Source organism: Hypomesus nipponensis, chromosome 20 (assembly GCF_054491055.1).
Source record: "Hypomesus nipponensis isolate SF chromosome 20, ASM5449105v1, whole genome shotgun sequence".
NCBI lineage: Eukaryota > Metazoa > Chordata > Actinopteri > Osmeriformes > Osmeridae > Hypomesus > Hypomesus nipponensis.
Window position 1 is genome coordinate 4,280,323 of NC_140380.1, and position 20,422 is coordinate 4,300,744.

The 20,422-nt window shown below is 45.7% G+C and overlaps 2 protein-coding genes across 2 annotated transcripts; one reads left to right on the plus strand and one right to left on the minus strand.

The window, feature by feature from the left end:
* Positions 1 to 976: 976 nt before the first annotated feature.
* On the plus strand, positions 977 to 7,541 carry LOC146245665 (uncharacterized). The gene is made up of 7 exons (XM_084683433.1): positions 977 to 1,034; positions 1,638 to 1,801; positions 1,889 to 2,104; positions 2,776 to 2,910; positions 4,453 to 4,564; positions 4,728 to 4,793; positions 7,354 to 7,541. Exons 1-7 carry the CDS (start codon positions 977 to 979, stop codon positions 7,539 to 7,541), a joined length of 939 nt encoding a protein of 312 aa, XP_084539559.1.
* A 2,182-nt stretch (positions 7,542 to 9,723) lies between these two features.
* LOC146245666 (vascular endothelial growth factor C-like) lies at positions 9,724 to 17,817 on the minus strand. Its single transcript, XM_084683494.1, has 7 exons — positions 17,690 to 17,817; positions 14,752 to 14,962; positions 13,400 to 13,590; positions 12,916 to 13,052; positions 12,449 to 12,552; positions 11,985 to 12,321; positions 9,724 to 10,973 (listed from the first exon to the last, which is right to left on the minus strand). The coding sequence occupies exons 1-7, from the start codon at positions 17,789 to 17,791 to the stop codon at positions 10,862 to 10,864; spliced, it is 1,194 nt and encodes a 397-aa protein (XP_084539620.1). The 5' UTR covers positions 17,792 to 17,817; the 3' UTR covers positions 9,724 to 10,861.
* Positions 17,818 to 20,422: the final 2,605 nt, after the last annotated feature.

Consider the following 20,422-nt stretch of genomic DNA (forward strand, 5'->3'; position numbering starts at 1 on the left):
TCTAGCTGGTTAATATACATTTAACAAAAGCAATAAAGCTTTTGTTAATTTCAGTATTGCTTGGTTACAGTGCAGCAGAAGCATCATGTTGACCATTCCTCTCCTTCTGCACTGACACACACACCTGCACACACCTGCACACACCTGCACACACCTGCACACACCTGCACACACACACACACACACACCTGCACACACCAAATACACACCTAAAGACACACACACACACCTGCAGATACACAAACACCTGAAGACACACACACACCTGCAGACACACACACATACACACTAAACACACACACACCTGCAGACACAGATACACATCAAACACACGCACACCTTTTTACCCTGTAGCGAAATGCTCAAACCCACTTTACGTAAAAGCATATAAGTTCCTCAACAGCAGAGGAACATGTTTCTGTCTGAGATAAACTGGTTTCACATGCTAAGTGCCAAGTTCTATACTATGCTACATGATATACTTGATCATGTTTTGTTTAATGTTAAAAATGATTGATTGATTGATTCGTCTTCAGAGTGAATGAAGAAAGTGAGCAAGACTTCCAAGGTTCACGCTTTATGATCTCTGATTACAGCCATGACATAGAAAATGATATGGTGCCTCAAGGGCTTATTTAGAAATGTTGTTAATGGATAGCAGTCCAATTTTTTCTTTGTTCATTTCCTTGTTTCTGCAGGATATAAGTGCACCTCTCTCTCTCTCTCTCGTAGAACAGAACTTTGAGAAACATCATCAGGTCTTACTTCACCAGGTACTGAGGTAACTAATCTCTCTCAGCTGGGTTTACACTGATGATTCTCTTTGTGTGAGATCTGTTTGGTTCTTGGGTCTCAATCTGCTGTGCCTGTATTGTTTGTCTCTGTGTGTGTCTCTCCTCTCTCTGTGTGTGTGCGTGTGTTTCTGTGTGTGTGTCTCTTGACACACACAGGTGAGGATTCCATCATCACCGTAGCGATGTTGACCGTTTTACTACTTATCTGCACTGGCTTTGTTCTAAGTGGTGCCACAACAGGTCAGATACACACACAGATACACACACACACACACCTGCAGACACAAATACACACCAAACACACCGCACCTGCAGACAAAAGTGTAAATACACTACAATCTACCATATCGTTTACGTTATCAGTCGTGTAGACATCCTTAAAGGCAGGGTAGGCAAGTTCCGCGATGCAAGCTATTTTAGCGTCTTTTTGACACGATTCAAACCAAAATATCCCACCTCCTCCCTTCAAAGCCATTCCCACAAAATTGAGTGGAGGGGCAGAGTGTGCACAGGTAGGTCGGTCAATCAGACAGGTAGCCCATCCAATCAATAGTCAGGGTACCCCTTAATGATTGGTTGTGTTTATGTGTATTGCGATGCCCCCATATATCGGAATTATTTCATATTACCGTCAAACCATTGAATATATTGGTTGCTATTAAGACGTGAAGTTACTTTCGGCAGGTATGACAAAAAGTGCTTCTCAGCAGCATTGCCTACCCTGCCGTAAATGATGGGTTGGTAGGAACATCTGACAACCTTAATGATGGGATGTGATGCAGAGCTTGATCTGCTGGTAAGATGACCTCACTCTGACAACCCTCCATCTCTCTGCTTCTCCAGGTCAGATGGGCGAGGAGGGACACTCACTGTCTCTCGAGATGGACGGAGAGAAGGACCTGAGGGGGGTGGAGGTGCAGGAGGGGGGGTTGGTAGGGGAGGCACTGGTGCAAGAGGGGGTGGTGGAGGAAAGACTAGAGGAGGAGGTAGAAGAGGAGGATGTGGGGGTAAAGGTGGAGCAGGAGCGCTTGGTAGGGGAGACACAAGTGCAAGAGGGGGCGGTGGAGGAAAGACTAGAGGAGGAGGTAGAAGAGGAGGAGGTGGGGGTAAAGGTGGAGCAGGAGGGCTTGGTAGGGGAGACACAAGTGCAAGAGGAAATGCAGGAGGAGAGACTAGAGGAGGAGGAAACAGGTGAGGTCAGGGTGTCAGATGGAGCAGACAGCAGGGGCAGCTGTCCCTCAGGATGGACCAGATATGGATCTCGCTGTTATCTTTTCGTCCGCTCTACAAGAACATGGGCTGCAGCCGAGGTACCTGTCTTCTCTTCACTCCTTTCAGATAGATGCTCTCTGTAGATCCATTCACATACTCAGTACACAAACAGCTTTTTATCGGCAGGAAACATGAAAGGGGTTCTGTCTGAAATTAATTGGTTCTGGAAGCACATGGAACGCGTTTCAGAGGATGCCCTACTAGCATGCTAGATAATCTCTGCGGAAAAGGATGCCTGAAACCTGAAATTCTGACGAAAATATGTGTAGCTCAGGACCTGAAGCAATGAGTTTGATACAGTTGAAAATAAACTATATAGTGTATGAAGGTGTCTTGCTTTTTATATAGAAGGTAGAAGTTGTTCAAAGCCATGTTATGTTTGATTACTGGAACCATGAGAAAATATAGCAGAGATTTTTGACGGTGGTCATGTTTTGGCTTCTATACAAGAAACTGTATACGTATGTCCACAACTATGATTGTGTGGACTTGTACTCCCCTCAAAGAAATATGTCATATTCTATAAGTCATGCATGTTTTAATATGTTGTGGAGATATTAACAAGAAAACAGCATATAACATGATCGTTCTCGCTCTCAAACATTCCTCAAGCTCACTAATATGTGATTCTTTCTTTTCCTTGCTTCCTTCCTTCCTTCTTTCCTTCCTTCCTTCCTTCCTTCCTTCCTTCCTTCCTTCCTTCCTGTAGCGTTACTGTGTCCACTTTGGGGCCAACTTGGCCTCGGTGCACAGTTCTGGGGAGTATCACTTCCTTCAGCAAGTGGTCATAAGGGAGACTGGTGACTTCTCATTTGCTTGGCTTGGAGGTTCTGACGCTGTTGAGGTAAGCCTGAAGAGAGATATACTACATCATGTAAAATAGCTAATTATATTTTTTATATTGATAAAATATCACATTGACTTGATTTAGATCATTATCTCTGTGAATCAAAAGCATGATGATTTTGAAATGAAAGAATTGCTTTGCAGCTTCAGCGCAATAAACATTAAACAAGTAGGAAAAACACAACACACAATGAGCATAAGTAAAATAGTAAAACAAGTGGCCTTTGTGATGTGGAGTGCCTAAAGTGCCAGTATTTTTGGGGGCAGATGACAGTATGAAGTGTAGTGTGTTTGGGGCAGCTAGCAGTATGTAGTTTAGTGTGTTTGGAGCAGATACCAGTACATTTTACATATGTAGTACAATTTATTTAGCTAATAAACAGCACCTGGGGGTGATATTTTAAATGTCTGATGATTTGAAGGTTAGAAATGTTTGTGAACCTGCTGGTCCTGAAGGTTTTCTACAGGGGATCACATGCAGCAACGTAGGAATGGGAGGGTTGAACGACCATGGGTTGACAGTTTACTGCGAATATTTGGTCTTCAACAAATACATATGTTGTCATCTTTTAACAGACATTTTTATCCAGAGCAACATACAGCACGGGGGGGGGGGGGGGGGTAGGGGTTGAACCTGAATCCTCCAGTCAAACACTCTAACCACTGAGCTATAGCTGGCAAATCTTAACAGGGTTCCTAAGGCATGTTTCCTTGTTTGTTTGTAGTTTATTTAGCAGGGACAAAGCAGTGCACATTATTACAAACATGACATGGCAAGGCCATGACACAACTTGCAGATGTGAATACATAAAAGGTTTGTTGCTAGATAGCTAATTTGCAACCTCAGTCCCTGATCAGGCTACCTATTCAAATAAAATATATAAGTCATATAAAATATACAATTATACAATTAAACAATATATAGGCCTACAGTATACAAGTATACAAATATATGCTATCTTAAAACATACTTCCTATAACATTAAAACCTTGTGCAGAAAGAAGAAACAATATGATGAGCATGACCTATATATGCTGTGTGTGCATGTATGTGTGTTATATATTGTGTGTTGATGTCATGATTACATTTTTGGTTTTCCTTCAGCCAGTGTTTCAGTTGTCTGTTAAATGTTTTAAACTCAGTTTGTGTTTTTATTATAGTTTTATCATCGTTGGTAATTGTTGCACATTTGAGTTCCAATAACTGAGAAACTCGACTGGCCAAAATAAGTTTTGCGCACTTCTGCTATGCAGTTGCCGTTCACTGGTCCTCTGGTGGCCACCCTTCTTGTACTTATTTTTGTTACAAAAGGACATGATACGGCAGGAGCAAGATTATTTGCGCATTTAAAAATTAGTTTAAGAGAAGAGAACTTCATAAAATTCTCAAAGCATAAGAGATTATATTTCTTTACTATGAGGCAGTGGTGCCACCTTATTGGTTTCTGATCCAATATCTTTAATGTCTGTTTGTATAATGATAAAATAGGTTTAATTGATGTTAAACCTTGACATTAAAACTCTTCTTCATCCCCCTCAGAACCAGGTGTGGTTCTGGAGTGATGGGTCCAGGTTTGATTACCAGAACTGGGCCAGAACGGAGCCCAATAATTCTGGAGGCAATGAGGAATGTATGGTGATGAACTGGGGAGGTAAAGTACATTGTATTATATTCCTCTCTATTTTTCTGTGTATCTATGCAAATACTTGTATACATGTACATGCATCAATGTATTTGTCTGTCTCTCTGAGTCTGTCGGAGCCTCTCTCTCTCTCACACACACACTCTAATGGCGCCCTTCCTTTATTCCTCAGGTGAATACCGCTGGAATGACATAGCATGTGGAAAACATTACTCCTTTATCTGCTCTTTAAAGTTCTGTTAACTCTGCTCTTCCTTATTTCTGCTCCTCCTAACTCTGCTCCCCATAACCCCGCTCCTCCAAACTCTGCTCCTCCTAACTTTGCTCCTCCTAACTCTGCTCCTCCTAACTCTGCTCCTCCTAACTCTGCTCCTCCTAACTCTTCTCACCTCCTGGACCTTTACACTCATAAACCTAACTTAATTCCAGCCAAGCATGTTATGTCCACAGTATTGTGTTATAGTCGAGGGATCAGCTGTACTGAGAATGTTAATCAATTAGATCACCTGTCAGAATGTTAATCGATTACTGTTTTTAATTGTTTGTGATTTATGCGATAGTATTGTAATATAAATTAACTGAAATGTTAACTGTCAGTTGTTGTACATCGTATGCTGCTGATTCTTCCTCAGATGTAGAACGTGTATTTTATTTTTTATTGTTTCTTTATTGATGTCCACCAACATATTTGTGTGCTGTTTACAGTAAAGATAATCGCTTCCTCGTTTATCTACATCGATTTGATGCCCTGTAACATGTATTAATTTATCATCTAGCTTTCTTTGGAAGCTCGATAAGGACATGAGTCGATATTTTCACCATCTCAATAAACTTCAAAAACAGCAAAGACATAAGTAAACTGTACAGTCACCTATTAGTGGAGTTGGAATCTTTCGATGATAAAAAGGGGTTATTTACCAGGTGAATAAGGAAATGCCTAAAAAATTCCAAGGTACACATTTAGAGTTCAATGGAATACCACTCTGTTACATTGTGGTAATCTTGATAGTGTATTTTTTTATAGCAGACATATAGCAGACACTTTTATCCAAAGCAATGACACACATAATGCTTAAGAAAGTATAGCAAAATATCAAGTATCATAAGTGCACAGTTCCACAGTAATGTGGTCTGTCTTTACCAACCACATCTCAGCTAGTAGGCGTGCTGAACTAAGATCATACTACAGTGTACTAGAATGATACTACAGTACAATACAATTACAGTGCAACAATAACATCTCAATTGCTTAAATATATAGCAACAATAATGTCTCAATTACAGCAGCTAGCTGATTAATATAAGCTGAACAAAAGCAATAAAGCTTTTGTTAATGTCAGTAGTGCTTGGTTACAGTGCAGCAGAAGCATCATGTTGACCATTCCTCTCCTTCTGCACTGACACACACACCTGCACACACACACCTAAAAACACACAAACACCTGAAGACACACACACACCTTCAGACACACACACACACACACACACACTAAACACACACACCCAAAGACACAGATGTCTGCAAAATGCTGAAACCCAACTTAAAAGCGTCTCAGTTTCTTAACAGCAGCAGAACACGTTTCTGTCTGAGATAAACTGGTTTCACATGTTCCACACTGGTTCCACACTTAGAACCCTGAACAAAATGCTAGTGTTCTGGAACAAACTGCAAACTCTTTTCAGACGAGTTCTATATACTATGCTACAGGATATATTTGATCATGTTTTTTTTAATGTTAAAAAAAGATTGATTGATTCATTCGTCTTCAGAGTAAAAAATGATAGTCAACAAGACCTCCAAGGTTCACGTTTTATGATTTTCGTTTACAGCCATGACATAGATAAAGATATCGTGCTTCAAGGGCTTATTTAAAAAAGTGGTTTATGAACAGGCATCAATTTTTTTCTTTGTTCATTTCCTTTTTTCTGCAGAATATAAGTGCAACATTTAATATACATTCTAAATCTGATGAAGAATAAGCAGCATATGATGTACAACAACTGACATTTAATATTTCATAGTTAATTAATATTACAATACCATCGCATCAATCACAAAGATTGAAAAACAGTAATTGATTAACATTCTGACAGTTGATCTAATTGATGAACATTTTCAGTACAGTTAACCTCTCGACTATAACACCCATACTGTGGACACCTCATACTTGGCTGGAATAAAGTTAGGTTATAAGAGTAACCTTCCAGGAGGTGAAAATAATTAGGGAGAGCAGAGTTAGGAGGAGCAGAGTTAGGCGGAGCACAGTTAGGAGGAGTAGGAGGAGCAGAAATAAGGAGGTTATGTGATTCCAGCGGTATTCACCTGAAAAAATAAAGGAAGGGTGCCATTAGAGTGTGTGTGTGTGTATGTGTGTGTGTGTGAGAGAAACTCAGAGAGACTCAGACAGACTCAGAGAGACAGACAAATACATGACATTACTCAAAACCTTGTTTTTGTTCGACCCGGTGTCCTCGCACTATTTTGAGCTGTCCTGCTGAGGGCTGTGTAGCCTCTCGTGGCGTCACACCGCGTATGGAAATAGCTTCGGTGTGAGGCAGATAACATAGAGAACATGGTTGATCACCAGAGAACAATTAGCAAACATCAACGTTCACGGCTCTCAAGTTTGATCGAAAGTTTGGCGTGAAATGACCATACATGTAATGCATGGCGTGACTCTCACGGCGAATGCATGAGACTTGAGAGCCCTGGCCATTCATGTCAATCATGGTTTGAAGCAGATTGCAAACGCAAAACCTTACACTGGGGCACACGCTCCCGAGTGTTCCCACACCAGGCCAGCCCCACATGCTAGCCCTGTCCGAGACCCAGGCTCCCCTGCCCACTGTCCGTGTCCGCACTCCCCAGGTCCCTGCCCGTGCCGGTGACCGAGTCCCTGGCCGTGCCAGCTCCCAGGTCCCTCCTCCAGAGGAGTCGTGGCTGTCGGCCTCTGTGCCTTCTTGGTCCTCCGCGCCGTCATTTTAGATAGTGTCCCAACCAAAGGACACAAGCTTCACACCAGGCAGGACGCAGAGTGGAGCGGTTTGCTTCCACTGGGGTTTGGCCTGCTGATGCAGGCAACAGACCTGCTCCCCAACAGAAGAGGTGGCATGACCTCTTTCAGAGGGTATGTATGGACAATAGATTATATGAATCCCTGCATTGAGCCATATTGTTTCGTTTAAAGGTGGCTTGTCAACAGGCAGTGTTTATTGTTACAGATTGGTAGATGTCCGATGCAGGTCCATGGACAGGAGAGCCTATTTGGTGGACCCCAGAATTACCTGTGTGGATTCCATCCTCATAAGGTATGTTTACAGGTTTATAGACAAATATGTTTTGGGATAATGAGCATTCTAATGGCAGGTTTTAATAGTAAAATGATGGGCTGGATACCATTTCTTTAGGATGTGCTGTGTTTTAATAATCATCTTTCAGTTTACAAAACAGCGGTTTTGGAGGATCTCTTAACCAAATATTAATCTCCCAAGGAAGGTTCTTCAGGTAATTTAAATGACTTTTACCGGCTTCATCTGATTCATGTAGGCTTAAGATGCTCTAAAACCAAACATTTTCGTGAAATTGCTGACGAGTGTCAAGAGCCAGCCAGATGATAATGGGTCCTCAATAATGAAGTTCCCTTCCACTGTATGACCTATTGAACCAAATAAACCTGGCATGTGTTGGACGTCTTCTTTGTGATGAAGATGTGTTGCTGACTGGTCTGGGGCTGCAGTGGCACCCAGTCACCAGCAGAGAGAGCTAAAGGGCTGTTTCTCGCTAACTAGGATCTATGGTGTTCACCACGTTCATACAGAGACTTAAGACCTGTTTTGTCAATCCAGAATATTTGTATAAATTCTCTGCTCAGGATGGGCATTTTCCAAATGTTTGTGCCATGTTATATTCTCAGGCTACTGTTCAGGAGCGTCGAAATGTCTGTGCTGTGATTGGTCGTACACATCCGTATGCAACTTCTGAATCCGTATTATTGACTGGAATATGATTTTTTCAACATTTTCTGTCAAACACATTAGTAGGAACTATATTGTCAACACACAGTCAATATACACTGTACTTAACAGTCTGTCTGCCTGTCTCTCATTTAATGAGTCTCCCAGACAGACTAACATGGTGTGACTCTTATACAGACTGTCTCTGGTTGTTCTACTGGGGTTCATCATCCCATCTGCAGTCCTTGTTTACACATAAATTATAAACTATGGTGCTGGTCACAGTTACACAACCCAGTCATCAATACTCAGCAGTCTATGGGGGGGAGGAGAGAGCGAAAGATAGAAAGAGTCAGAGAGAGAGAGTCAAACAGACAGACAGTCAGATCGAGAGGCAGAGAGACAATTAGACAGAAAATGGCAAACTGACAGACGGTCTAGCAGACAGACAGATGGACAGATATACAGGGTGTGAGCAGGTGGGAGGGTTCTCGCTCATCGTTGCATGTTTGCCGACAGCACGAAGTGAAGAGGTGGGTTTTTCAGAGGTATGCTCCCTGATGCTTGAGAAGGGTTACAACACATAAACATGACATGCACACACTTGTAGCTTACCCAAGGGTGTGTGTGTGTGGCAGGGGGGCAGCGTTGAGTGTGTGTATGCCTGTGATAGGGGGTGTGGCGGCGTGTGTGTGCGGTGAGAGTGTGTGTGTATCATTGGAAGAGTATGTGTGAACACACGGCCCAGCCCACACCTGGGTTTGGTATTTTCCCGACAACTACGACGACACACGATTGGCTGTCACATCGGATGTTTTCCGTTCTGAGAATTCCTGCTGGACGCCTTCCAGGAACGTGTGGGCCTTTCTGCCCAACATACCTCTCCCAACCCCACCCCCCCACCCCCACCCCCCTCCTCCACACACACCCCCCACCCCCAGACGTGACCAGACCAAGCCACCTGTGATCTGTCCCAGATTAAGACTGTTTATTGTTCCAAACTCACATGGAGAGGAATCTGAGACCAGGAGATCTAATTCCCCTGCAAGTGTGTGTGTGTGTGTGTGTGTGTGTTTCCAAATGGCTCTTGTTTGTGAATGTCTTACCCTCACACACATTTCCTTTGAGCAAGAGTGTGTGTCTGGTTCTCACACTCCACAAGAAAACATTCATCAACTAATTTCTAAATGAAGCAAATAAAAGACAGTCATCTGTTTGTGTCAATACTTCTTTTAAATACAATGACCAATATTATTATAAGAATATAAGATTTAAACCCATATAAACAAACTTTATCTACAGCTATCTGTTGGACAGACGAGGCAGACATTTATACATGGTCAGGTCACTGGTTGTAGAATTTCTATCACTTTCATTCTCTCCCTTCCTCCTTCCCTCTCTTTTCTCTCCTCTCTGAGATTTTTCTCTCCATTACCTCATCCGATGTAATAAATATGAATACGAATCTTCAATGACATCAGCTCTTTAAACTGGTTTCATTCTTCATACTGAGAGAATGTATGACTGAATTAATGACAATGTCTGAATGATTGCATGAATGAATGTATTTCCTGAAGGAGACAATACATGTTCATTTCAATTATTTCGTAAAAGAACATAGCTATAGTGTGTATGAACTGTCTATATTTTCTTATTGACAAAAACACACAAGGTCCATGACTAAGGGAAGTCTTTAGCAGATGATCCAAGTCAGGATCAGAATACCACCTGGAACACCATTCAGTTTTGGGGAGGTGACAATCTCCGCTGTTCCTCCAGTATATAAAGCAGTCCCTCCACACATTGCGGTCTGGGTCTGTTCCTGGCTAGTCCATGTCACTGTCTGCTGGTTTCTAACCTTACATAGCGGATTTGATGGTCCAGTATTATTTTACTGGTACTGGTCCAGTAAAGTTCAGCTGGTCCAGTATAGTTCTGATGGTACTGGTCCAGTATAGTTGAGCTGGTTCAGAATAGTCTTGATGGTACTGGTCCAGTATAGTCCTGATGGTACTGGTCCAGTATAGTTGAGCTGGTTCAGAATAGTCTTGATGGTACTGGTCTAGTATAGTTCTGATGGTATGGTCCAGTATAGTTGAGCTGGTTCAGAATAGTCTTGATGGTACTGGTCCAGTATAGTCCTGATGGTACTAGTCCAGTATAGTTGAGCTGGTTCAGAATAGTCTTGATGGTACTGGTCTAGTATAGTTCTGATGGTATGGTCCAGTATAGTTGAGCTGGTTCAGAATAGTCTTGATGGTACTGGTCCAGTTCTGATGGTACGGTCCAGTAATGGATCAGCTGGTCTAGAAGAGGTCAGCTCAGAGGGCAGAGATTAATTCCACTGGTTAATTAATTCCACTGTTCCCTCATGAAGCTGGGAATGCACTGGCAGACATACTGGCTGTAGTAGAAACCAGACTGGCAAGAGCGATGGGGCTTCCTGCATGGCAGTCTGTAACAGCTGGGGGAGGAGAGAAAGGGGGGAGAGAGAGAGGGAATGAGAAGAAAGAGGAGAGAGGAGAAAGAAAAAGGGAGCGGGGAGAAACACAGGAAAGGAGAGAGAGAAACAGAGGTTACCAAACAAACCATTCATTATGTGAGTATGGTTCCTTTCCTCTACATTAGATCATAAACAGATTTATCTTGTTTGTCTCCACCTCACTCTCTCTCTGCCTCCTTCTCCCTACTACCTCTCACTTCTTCTCTCTCTCCTTCCCTTCCGCTCTCTCCCCTTTCTCTCTTTCCCTTCCTGTCTCTCCTGGGTAAATCTGTTTTCTCCGTTACCGTAACCACGGCAGCAGGTGCGGTGTTCCTGTCTCTGGGCTCGTGCTGGGGAAGAAACAAGAAGTGGATTCTCACGCTAACTCGACGAACAGGAGAGTTTGGCACATGCGCAGTGACGAGGGAAACGGGACAGCACACAGAGACCAGCTGACCTTTCACCCCGAGTCCAGTTGACCTTTCCTCCAGACTGTCCCAGAGCTGGGAATGTTGTACCAAGCGTGGGAATATGTGCCGGGAGGAAAAGGGATATCCTTATGAGGGAGGGGGGTACCCGTGGTTCACTGGGATGGTGGAATAGTCAGCATGTTGAGAGTGTGTGAACTGAGATAGAGCTGCAGAAGACGTTTCCTCAAGAGCTCTCTCAGCATGTGAAAACCCCCTGATCTGCCCGGCTGGACTGAGGGCTTGAGTTGTGTTACATAAAACAAGAGGGTTTAGTCTAAAACCTTCCATTTCCATTTAGTTAGATTTTGCTCCACTGACTCTACACCTGTTAGATAACGACAACATCATCGGGGATTCAAGAGCATGCGTGTGTTACTAACGTGTGAGTCTGTGTGTGTGAGTGCCTTGTGTTTACGTGCGTTACTAAAGTGTGTTTGTCACTAGAATGTGTGTATGTTCCTCTGGGATTAGAAACGGTTCTGAACAGTAACAATGTAAACCGAAGAAGAGAGCGAGCGCTAACCTGCAGGAGTTGGGGTTGAACTTCTTGCCCTGCAGTAGGCAGGTCTGGGGGTTCTCCCTGCACTGGCACAGGCACGTCTCCGGGTTGAGGGGCTGGCGAGGAGGGCACGCTGCCCTGCACACGCACCCACACAGCTGGGGGTCCCAGCGCTGGTTTGGGGGGCAGGTGCCCTGGGCCGGCTGGCCTTCGCACTGGCACTCGCAGCTGTCCTGGTCAAGCCTCCAGCCGGACGCGCAGCTGGCCTCCGTCAGCCCGTTACGGCACACGCAGTCACAGCTGCCCTCATCCAGGACCTTGTTGGGGCCGCAGAGAGCCAGGAGGGCAGAGTCCAGGGAGTCTGAATGAAACAATGTAGGGGGTTAAAGTTCAGGGTTAAAGAGAAATAGTGTGTAATCTGGGACTAGACCAGTATGAGTTGAGGGTGCGTAATCTGGGAGTAAAATAGTAATCTGCGAGGGTTGTACCCAGTTCCCGGGGGGAGAAGGGGCTGGTGTCGGAGGACACACACATACAGCTGGCTGGGTCCCATAGCAGACCTGGAGCACAGGGCACATCTGGAGGAGAGCACCTGAATAGGGAGCACACACACATACACACACACACACGGCACACACACACAGATGCATGTAAGAGTGAAGGTCAAGGTCATACTACTAGGTTAAGATCATGGTTAGGGTTACATTTATGGGTTAGGACAGTCAAATTCAGTAAAATATGTTGTTATGTTATGTTGCTTTGGATAAAAGTGTCTGCTAAATGGATAAAATGTGAGACGTAATATAACATTTAAGTTAAATGAAAATACAAATCAAAGGTTGAGGATTGGGCTCAGGGTCACAGCGAAGGTTAAAAGTTAAAAGTCAAAGGCACTAGATTCGACTCGGTGTTAAAGGTTAGGGTCAGTGTTAAAGGTCAGAGGTGACTCACTCACAGGGCGAGGTGTTCTGCTGCGGCCCTCCTGATGATGGAGTGCAGCGGCCTCTTGGGAAGACACTCACAGGAAGTGTGGTTGATGAAGGAGAGGGTGACCACGGAGCGCTCCATCTTGGGGGAAGACACCTCCAGCAGCTGGTCGAAGGAGGAAGGACATCCTGAATTACACCCTGGATTACAACCTGAATTACACCCTGGATTACATCCTGCATTTACACCCTGGATTACAACCTGGATTACACCCTTGATTACAACCTGGATTACACCCTGGATCATATCCTGCATTTACACCCTGCATTACATTCTGCATTACACCCTGGATTACACCCTGCATTACACCCTGGATTACATCTCGTATTACAACCTGGATTACATTTTGCATTGCAACCTAAATTACAACCAGGACTACACCCTGATAAACACCACCAAACTTCATCTCGTTGTGTGAGGTGTTGGTGCAGTGGTGGGTGTGTGTGTCTCACCGTCTTGTTGGCATGTGTGTGTGAGGTGTTGGTGCAGTACAAGGCCTCATGGTTGCAGCAGCCTCCACACCTCAGCAGGGCCACACAGCGGGGCAGGTAGAAGTGGCTAGTGTTCTCGGGGTACTCCTTATTCACCTCCACACACACCTCCCTGGGCCGGCACGCTGTCCTCTGCATCTCCTCCAGGATGACTGGGACACACACAGGCACACACATGTGAACAAACCCCGTGTCATTCATTCCTCACGCCCTCCTTCATCCCCTCACCGCAAGGAGCTTATGCAAAGCTGTTCCCAGGAAAGGGATACAAGCCACACATTTACAGGAATTACGTTGTCATGTTGTCTGGTGTGCCAAACATGACTGGGCATGACCCATCAGCTACGGAGGTTGAACATAATCAAGACTGAGACAAAGGCGTCATCACAACACGGATTATCTGGTGAAAAATCCTACATAATGGCATGGATCCCAGGGTGTCTCCGTTCCTCCCCTTTTTCCACTCCTCCCTCTCTTTTCCTCCCCTCACTCCCTCTCTTTCTCTCTTCTTTCTCATTATAATTTGCTCCCTCTCCTCCTCTCTCTCCTCTCCTCCCCTCCATTTCCCCTCTCTTCTCTTGGCCACCACATTATCAGGTGTGTGTTACAAAATCATTGTGAAAGTCCTTTCATAAATCTTCTATGTTCTTTTCCCAGCAGTAGCAAGTGAGCCGGTCGTCCGAGACCTTGTCATAGGTTTAGACTAGAAAAAGCAGAGGAGAGAGAGAGAGGGAGGAGGAGGACAAGGTTATGAGAGTGAGAAAGCAGGGAGAGAAAGAGTGAGTTAAGAGAGTGAAAGACGAAGGAGGCAGGGAGAGAAGAACGAGGGGAGAGAAGGAGGAGAAGGTAGAAGGCGTGAGAGTGAGGAGAGAAATACTAAGTTATGAGAATGAGGGTAGAGGGAGGGAGAGAGAAGAGGGGAGAGATGAAGGGATGGAGACATGGAGGGGCCTCTTTAACTGTTGTAAAAACAAACATGTCTCTCATTCTTCTTTGACTGTTATGAAAACAAACACGTCTCTCATTCTCCTCTGTGAGCAGCTGGATAGGTCCTCAGTGTCTCCATGGCGATGGGAGGGCTGTCCTGAGACTGAACCCCATGCTCAGTCAGAACCTTCCTGAACTTACCCCCTCCTGTCTCCCCCTTCATGAACCTCCCACCTTGCTAACCCTCCCCCTTCTGCCTCTCCCCTTCATTCAGAATGGATAAATATGAAGAATAAATCAAAATAATAAAGAAATACAATGAAAAATGAAGATAACAGTGAATAAATAGGAACTATCTAACAAAATAAGCGTTCAAGTCAGCGTACTTTCGAAGGTGCCATCAGGGCGGTAGACGGCAGCATGGCGAGGCAGCCCCCATGGGTCATCATCGGCGTGAGGCGAGGGGACGTGATCACGCTGGGACTTCCTGCGCAGGCAGTGCTGTACCAAACTGTATTCTGGGTAAAGTAGTTCAAGCAGCTCGTCCACGCTGGAGGCCGAATCCAAACTTCTCTGCCTCCCGCCAATCACAGGGGCCTGGGGAGAGACACTGACTAATCAGAGCCATTATCTGTGACTCTGACAGAGGCGAGGAAGTTGTGTGGTGAAAAGCATGTCTGTGTGTGTGTGTGTGTGTGTGTGTGTTATTTGTGGCAAGCAGGACAGGAATGTCAAGGTTATCAGTGGTGTTTTACATCACACACACACACATGCTCACACATACACACAGACACGCGAATACACACATAAACATGCTGACACATGAATACTTGCGTACACAGACACACATATACACACACACACATACACAAGCACACACACCGGACTGGTACACTTGACTGGTACTGTGCACCTGACCGGTACACCTGACTACTTTTGTTTGGTAACGAGTAACTTAACGCCTTAGTTATTTCATTGAATGAATCCGTTACTGGTTCCTTGTTCAAACAAGTAACGCATTACTTAACTTAGTCTTTTGGTCGCGAGCACTCAGCATGTAGCTAAAAGTCTAGGAAAGTTGAGGCTACTTTTTGTTAGGTACCTACAAAACGTCTTAATCTGCTAGACAGGTGGGTTCCCCTTCGTTCTTTTGGTGCGCAGTCTCACGAGCCCAATTTACCCGGTGTCATGGAGCCGACCAGTTATTTAACGCTTAAGACTTGCATGCACAGGCCTACGTAATGTCACATTGAATAATATATTGACCTGACTAATACAGCTGACTGGTACACCTGACTGGTACACCTGACTGGTAAACCTGACTGGTACATCTGACTGGTACACCTGACTGGTACTGTATACCTGACTGGTACACCTGACTGGTACATCTGAATGGTACACCTGACTGGTACACCTGACTGGTACACCTGACTGGTACATCTGACTGGTACACCTGACTGGTACATCTGACTGGTACACCTGACTGGTACACCTGACTGGTACATCTGACTGGTACATCTGACTGGTACACCTGACTGGTACATCTGACTGGTACACCTGACTGGTACACCTGACTGGTACATCTGACTGGTACACCTGACTGGTACTGTATACCTGACTGGTACATCTGACTGGTACACCTGACTGGTACATCTGACTGGTACATCTGACTGGTACACCTGACTGGTACATCTGACTGGTACATCTGACTGGTACATCTGACTGGTACACCTGACTGGTAATTCTTGCTGCAGGGGAATGTTAGGAACCTCTGAATGAACTCTACACTTTCATCAACAACAGATCAAATTCTCTCTATTCACCCCAGCCAAGTTTCAGTCTGAATACCCACCCTCCTTCTCTCTCTCTTTTCTTTCTCTGACTTTCTCTCCCTCTCTCTCCCGTTCTCTCTCCAATCGTCTATCTCCCCGTCTCTTTCTCTCTCTGCCCCCCCCTTCTCTCCCGTCCTTCCCCTTTCTTTCACAGGAGATAAGATGGGAGACACAATAGTGGCAGTGTATCTGAGACATCCAGCTTCCTGCCTGAAGGTCACCTACATCGCTGCATTGGCCCCCAGTCTACTCAGGATATTGTGTCTTACACGGTGTTCAGAACTATGCACTCCTGATCCTTGATCTTCTGTTGTACTTTCTTTAAGCATTATTTGTATATTGCTTTGGAAGTAAATTGGTTTTATCAGCAAAATCTGGAGATTGTCTGTGGAGGAAGACTGTGGAGTGATCTTAGACATTCTAGAACCTTCTTTTGCTCATTATGAGGCCCCAGCCCTTATCACATGACATAAAGTCATCTGTCTTGCCCAGTGAGGTCATGGCCGTCCAATTGGTAAACAGCCCTTCCACATGATATCCCAGAATCCTCTGGGAGATGCAAAGCTGTGATCATCTTCCTATGTCAACACCACATGTTATAGGCTGAAATATCAGCCTCACGGCTGCCTAGCCTAGTCTTATCTACCACCCCCCCCTCTCTCTCTCTACATCTCTCTCCAAACTCTTGACAGTGAAACTTTAAAGACAAACAGTTGGGATTGACTTCATTCATTCGAAGTCTGGCAACACACCAGTGTTCCACACACACACACACAAGCAAGCACGCAAGCACACCACACCCTAGCCTCAGCAGTGACCACAGGAAAAAGACATTCCCCTTCTTAGTGAAACACATATATACTAACGCCCCATGTCACCACCAAAGCACAAACACACGCATACACACCCACACGCTCTCACTGTCTCGCAGCCTTGTGTCACAAAAGTCCAGTAATGGTTGTGTAAAACAATGTCTCTCCCTCTCTCTCTCCATTTCTCTCACACAGGGACAGACTCTGTGGTGGAGCATTTGGCTGAAGACCCAGAGGTTGCGGGGAGATCCCAAGAGATGCTGCTCTCTACGTGGATTAGAGCGTCTGCTAAACAAATACATAGTTTTGGAACAGGAAGTGTCTCAGTCTCGTCTCCACAGTGAAGGAGAGGCCCGGTGAGGCCAGCGAAAGGCAGGCTAACATCCACACTACACGTCCATACACGTCCTGTCTGTCTGCCTGCTCCGCGACACCCCCAGTCACAAGGAGTTCACCCTCCTTCCAAACACGACTCCAAGCAACACGCTAATCGATTTGATCTGTGCTAGTCTTAGTATTACATTGGTTTTATACCATCAACTCTACAACATCAACCAATCAACGCTATTTGTATTGAGTCAACAGCAACAACGGGTAGTCTGTAGCGAGAAGTGAACGGCAGGAAATTAGTGTTCGGGCAGGAAGTGTGTAGGAGGAAGTGATTGTGTGTGCGAACTCACCTCAGTGAAGACGTCCTCAGTGTAGTAGTCCTCCTGGTAGGATTCATATCCCTCCACCTGCCTCACCACACCCAGCACACACACCACCACCAGAGTCCACATGGTGATGGAGGAGGAGGACGTAGAGGAGGTGGGGGAAGAGGGGGAGAGGGGAAGGAGGAGGGGGGGGGTAGAGGTGGAGGAGGGAGCGGAGACGGGTTGAGTGGGACAAGAAGAAGTTGAAGGAGGAGGGGGAGAAGGGGTGAGACGAGTGGGAGGGGGAGGAGGAAGACGAGGGAGGGGCGATGAAGGATCAGTGCGAGACCCCCCGTTGACCTCTCGTCATCGCTAACCAGGAACTGACTGTCGGCGTGGAGACTGTCGGCATGGAGAAAAGGAGCCCATGAGAGAGACCTCCAAACACACAGTTACCATGGTTATCCAGGAGAGAAAGAATCTCTCTCTCTCTTTCTCTCTCTCTCTCTTTCTCTCTCTTTCTCTCTCTCTTTCTCCTCACGCAGAATCTGACATCATCGTTCTACTCGTATCCAACGGTAACGGCAGGACGCTGGAGATGTTGTGTTGTCTGAGAAAGGTTGTTGTTACTGTCTTGCTGCCTTGCTGTGTCTGAAAAGTGGTGCTGTCGTTGTGTCTCAGAAGTGTTGTCTTGCTGTCTTGTTTTTTCTCAGAAATATTGTTCAGTTGTCTTGGCTTTTTATTGTTGTCTTGTTGTGTCTGTGGCAGGATCTTCCTGGCTGTCGCAGACGAGATTGAGAGAACAGGAGCTGAAACACTTACCGACACGGAAGAAGGGGGGGGGGAATACAGAGAGATTAAGAGAGGGAAAGAGAGAGATGAAACAAGTGAATGAGAGAGAGAGAGAGCAGTGTTGTATCACATGCAGTAGAGGAGGAGGTGTGCACGATGTGCAACAGCACACTGGGAGTGCACTCCTGCTCTCTTCCTCCCTCTCTCCCTCTCTCTCTCTCTCTCTCTCTCTCTCTCTCTCTCTCTCTCTCTCTCTCTCTCTTTCACTCCCTCTTGCTAAGCCTTTTGTGTTTCTGGGAGGAGCAGCTGCTGCCTTTTAGAGCTGTGTGTGTGTGTGCGTGTGTGTGTGTGAAGTTATAGGTGTATAAGTGCTGATTAAGTGCACTTTCGCCACACACAGTAAAAATATCTTTAACCCTCTATCCCTGTCCCCCTCTGTCTCTATCTCTGTTCTTGTCTGGGAGGGTGTTATGTTCTGCTCTATCTCCACTCCCCAGCTTTCAGCCCAAAACCCTGTCTCTGTGTGTGTGTGAATCCCTAGTGTTTCCTTTAAGAGTGTGTGTGTCCTGGTGTCATGGTGATGTATGGAGGTGATCCATCATGCTCCGCAGCCTGTCTCTCTCACTTCACTTACAGCACCTCTCACACACACACACGCACATAGAGACGTTCACACACGTTTGTCCACTGGCTACCCATAGCCACTAGAGGGCGCTCCACGGGTGTTAAAAAGCAAGGAAGTATTATTTTAGGTGGGGGTGGGGGGGTTGATAAATATTTTCCCTGCCTCAGTTTGTGTTTCATCATGAGACCGCATTGTTGAGCTGAGAAGTGTTGATGTAATGAGTGGGGGGTAGGGGGGGGCACATATCTCAGATATCTGGCTGTGAGAGTGTGTACGTGTGTGTGTGTGTGTGTGTGTGTGTATGTGTGCATGTATGTATGCATGCGTGTGTGTGAATCTGATTTGATTGGACTACGTGCTGAAGCTTGCTGAAACCCAGAGATGCACTCAACAATCCTGGAAAAGAGGGAGGGAGGGAGGGAGGGAGGGAGGGAGGGAGGGAGGGAGGGAGGGAGGGAGGGAGGGAGGGAGGGAGGGAGGGAGGGAGGGAGGGAGGGAGGGAGGGAGGGAGGGAGGGAGGGAGGGAGGGAGGGAGGGAGGGAGGGAGGGATGGCAGGTGTGTAGGGTAAAGGAAAAAACAGAACGGAAGGAAGTAGGGAAAAATTATGGAGGTGCGAATGACGACTGGACAGGTATGAAGGGAGGGAGGGAGGGAGGGAGGGAGGGAGGGAGGGAGGGAGGGAGGGAGGGAGGGAGGGAGAAAAGAAGAGAAGAGAAGAGAAGAGAAGAGAAGAGAAGAGAAGAGAAGAGAAGAGGAAGGAGGGAAGACAGACAATTTGCCAGGATGTGGATTTACTGACAGGAGTTGGAAAGGAATGCTCCTGTTAGTAAGTCCACATCCTGAATCTCTTTCTCTCTCTCTTCTCTTCCCTCTATTCCTTCTCTTTACTCTGTTTCTCTCTGTCCTTCTCTTTCTCTCTCTATGTCTGTCTCTCTCTCCCCCTCTCTCTTTCTCCTTCTCTCTCTCCCTCTCCTTCCCTTCAGCCTGGGGGCTTGCAGAAGCACCCACATTCCTCTGGGTTCAGGAGAAGATCACGTCAACACCACGCCACACACTGGGAAGCTAAGGTGATTCACCCAACATTTACAAATGACAATGAGCCACCTCAGTCATCCCCACAAACTCACTAAATGGTTGGGTAGGTGTGTGTGTGTGTGTGTATGGGGGGGTTGATCAAGAGGTTTGCAGGTTCAAATCTTCCCTATACATCACAAAAGAGCAAGCCTGTGTTAGCTCTGGCCAGGTGTTTGAAACACAAAAAGAGCGGGAGAGAGGGAGTGAGAGAGGCCAGGGATAGCAGGGGTAACACACGTTAATGTGTGATGTAGTGTGTCTGGTATCTGTATGTCCCAGGATGTTT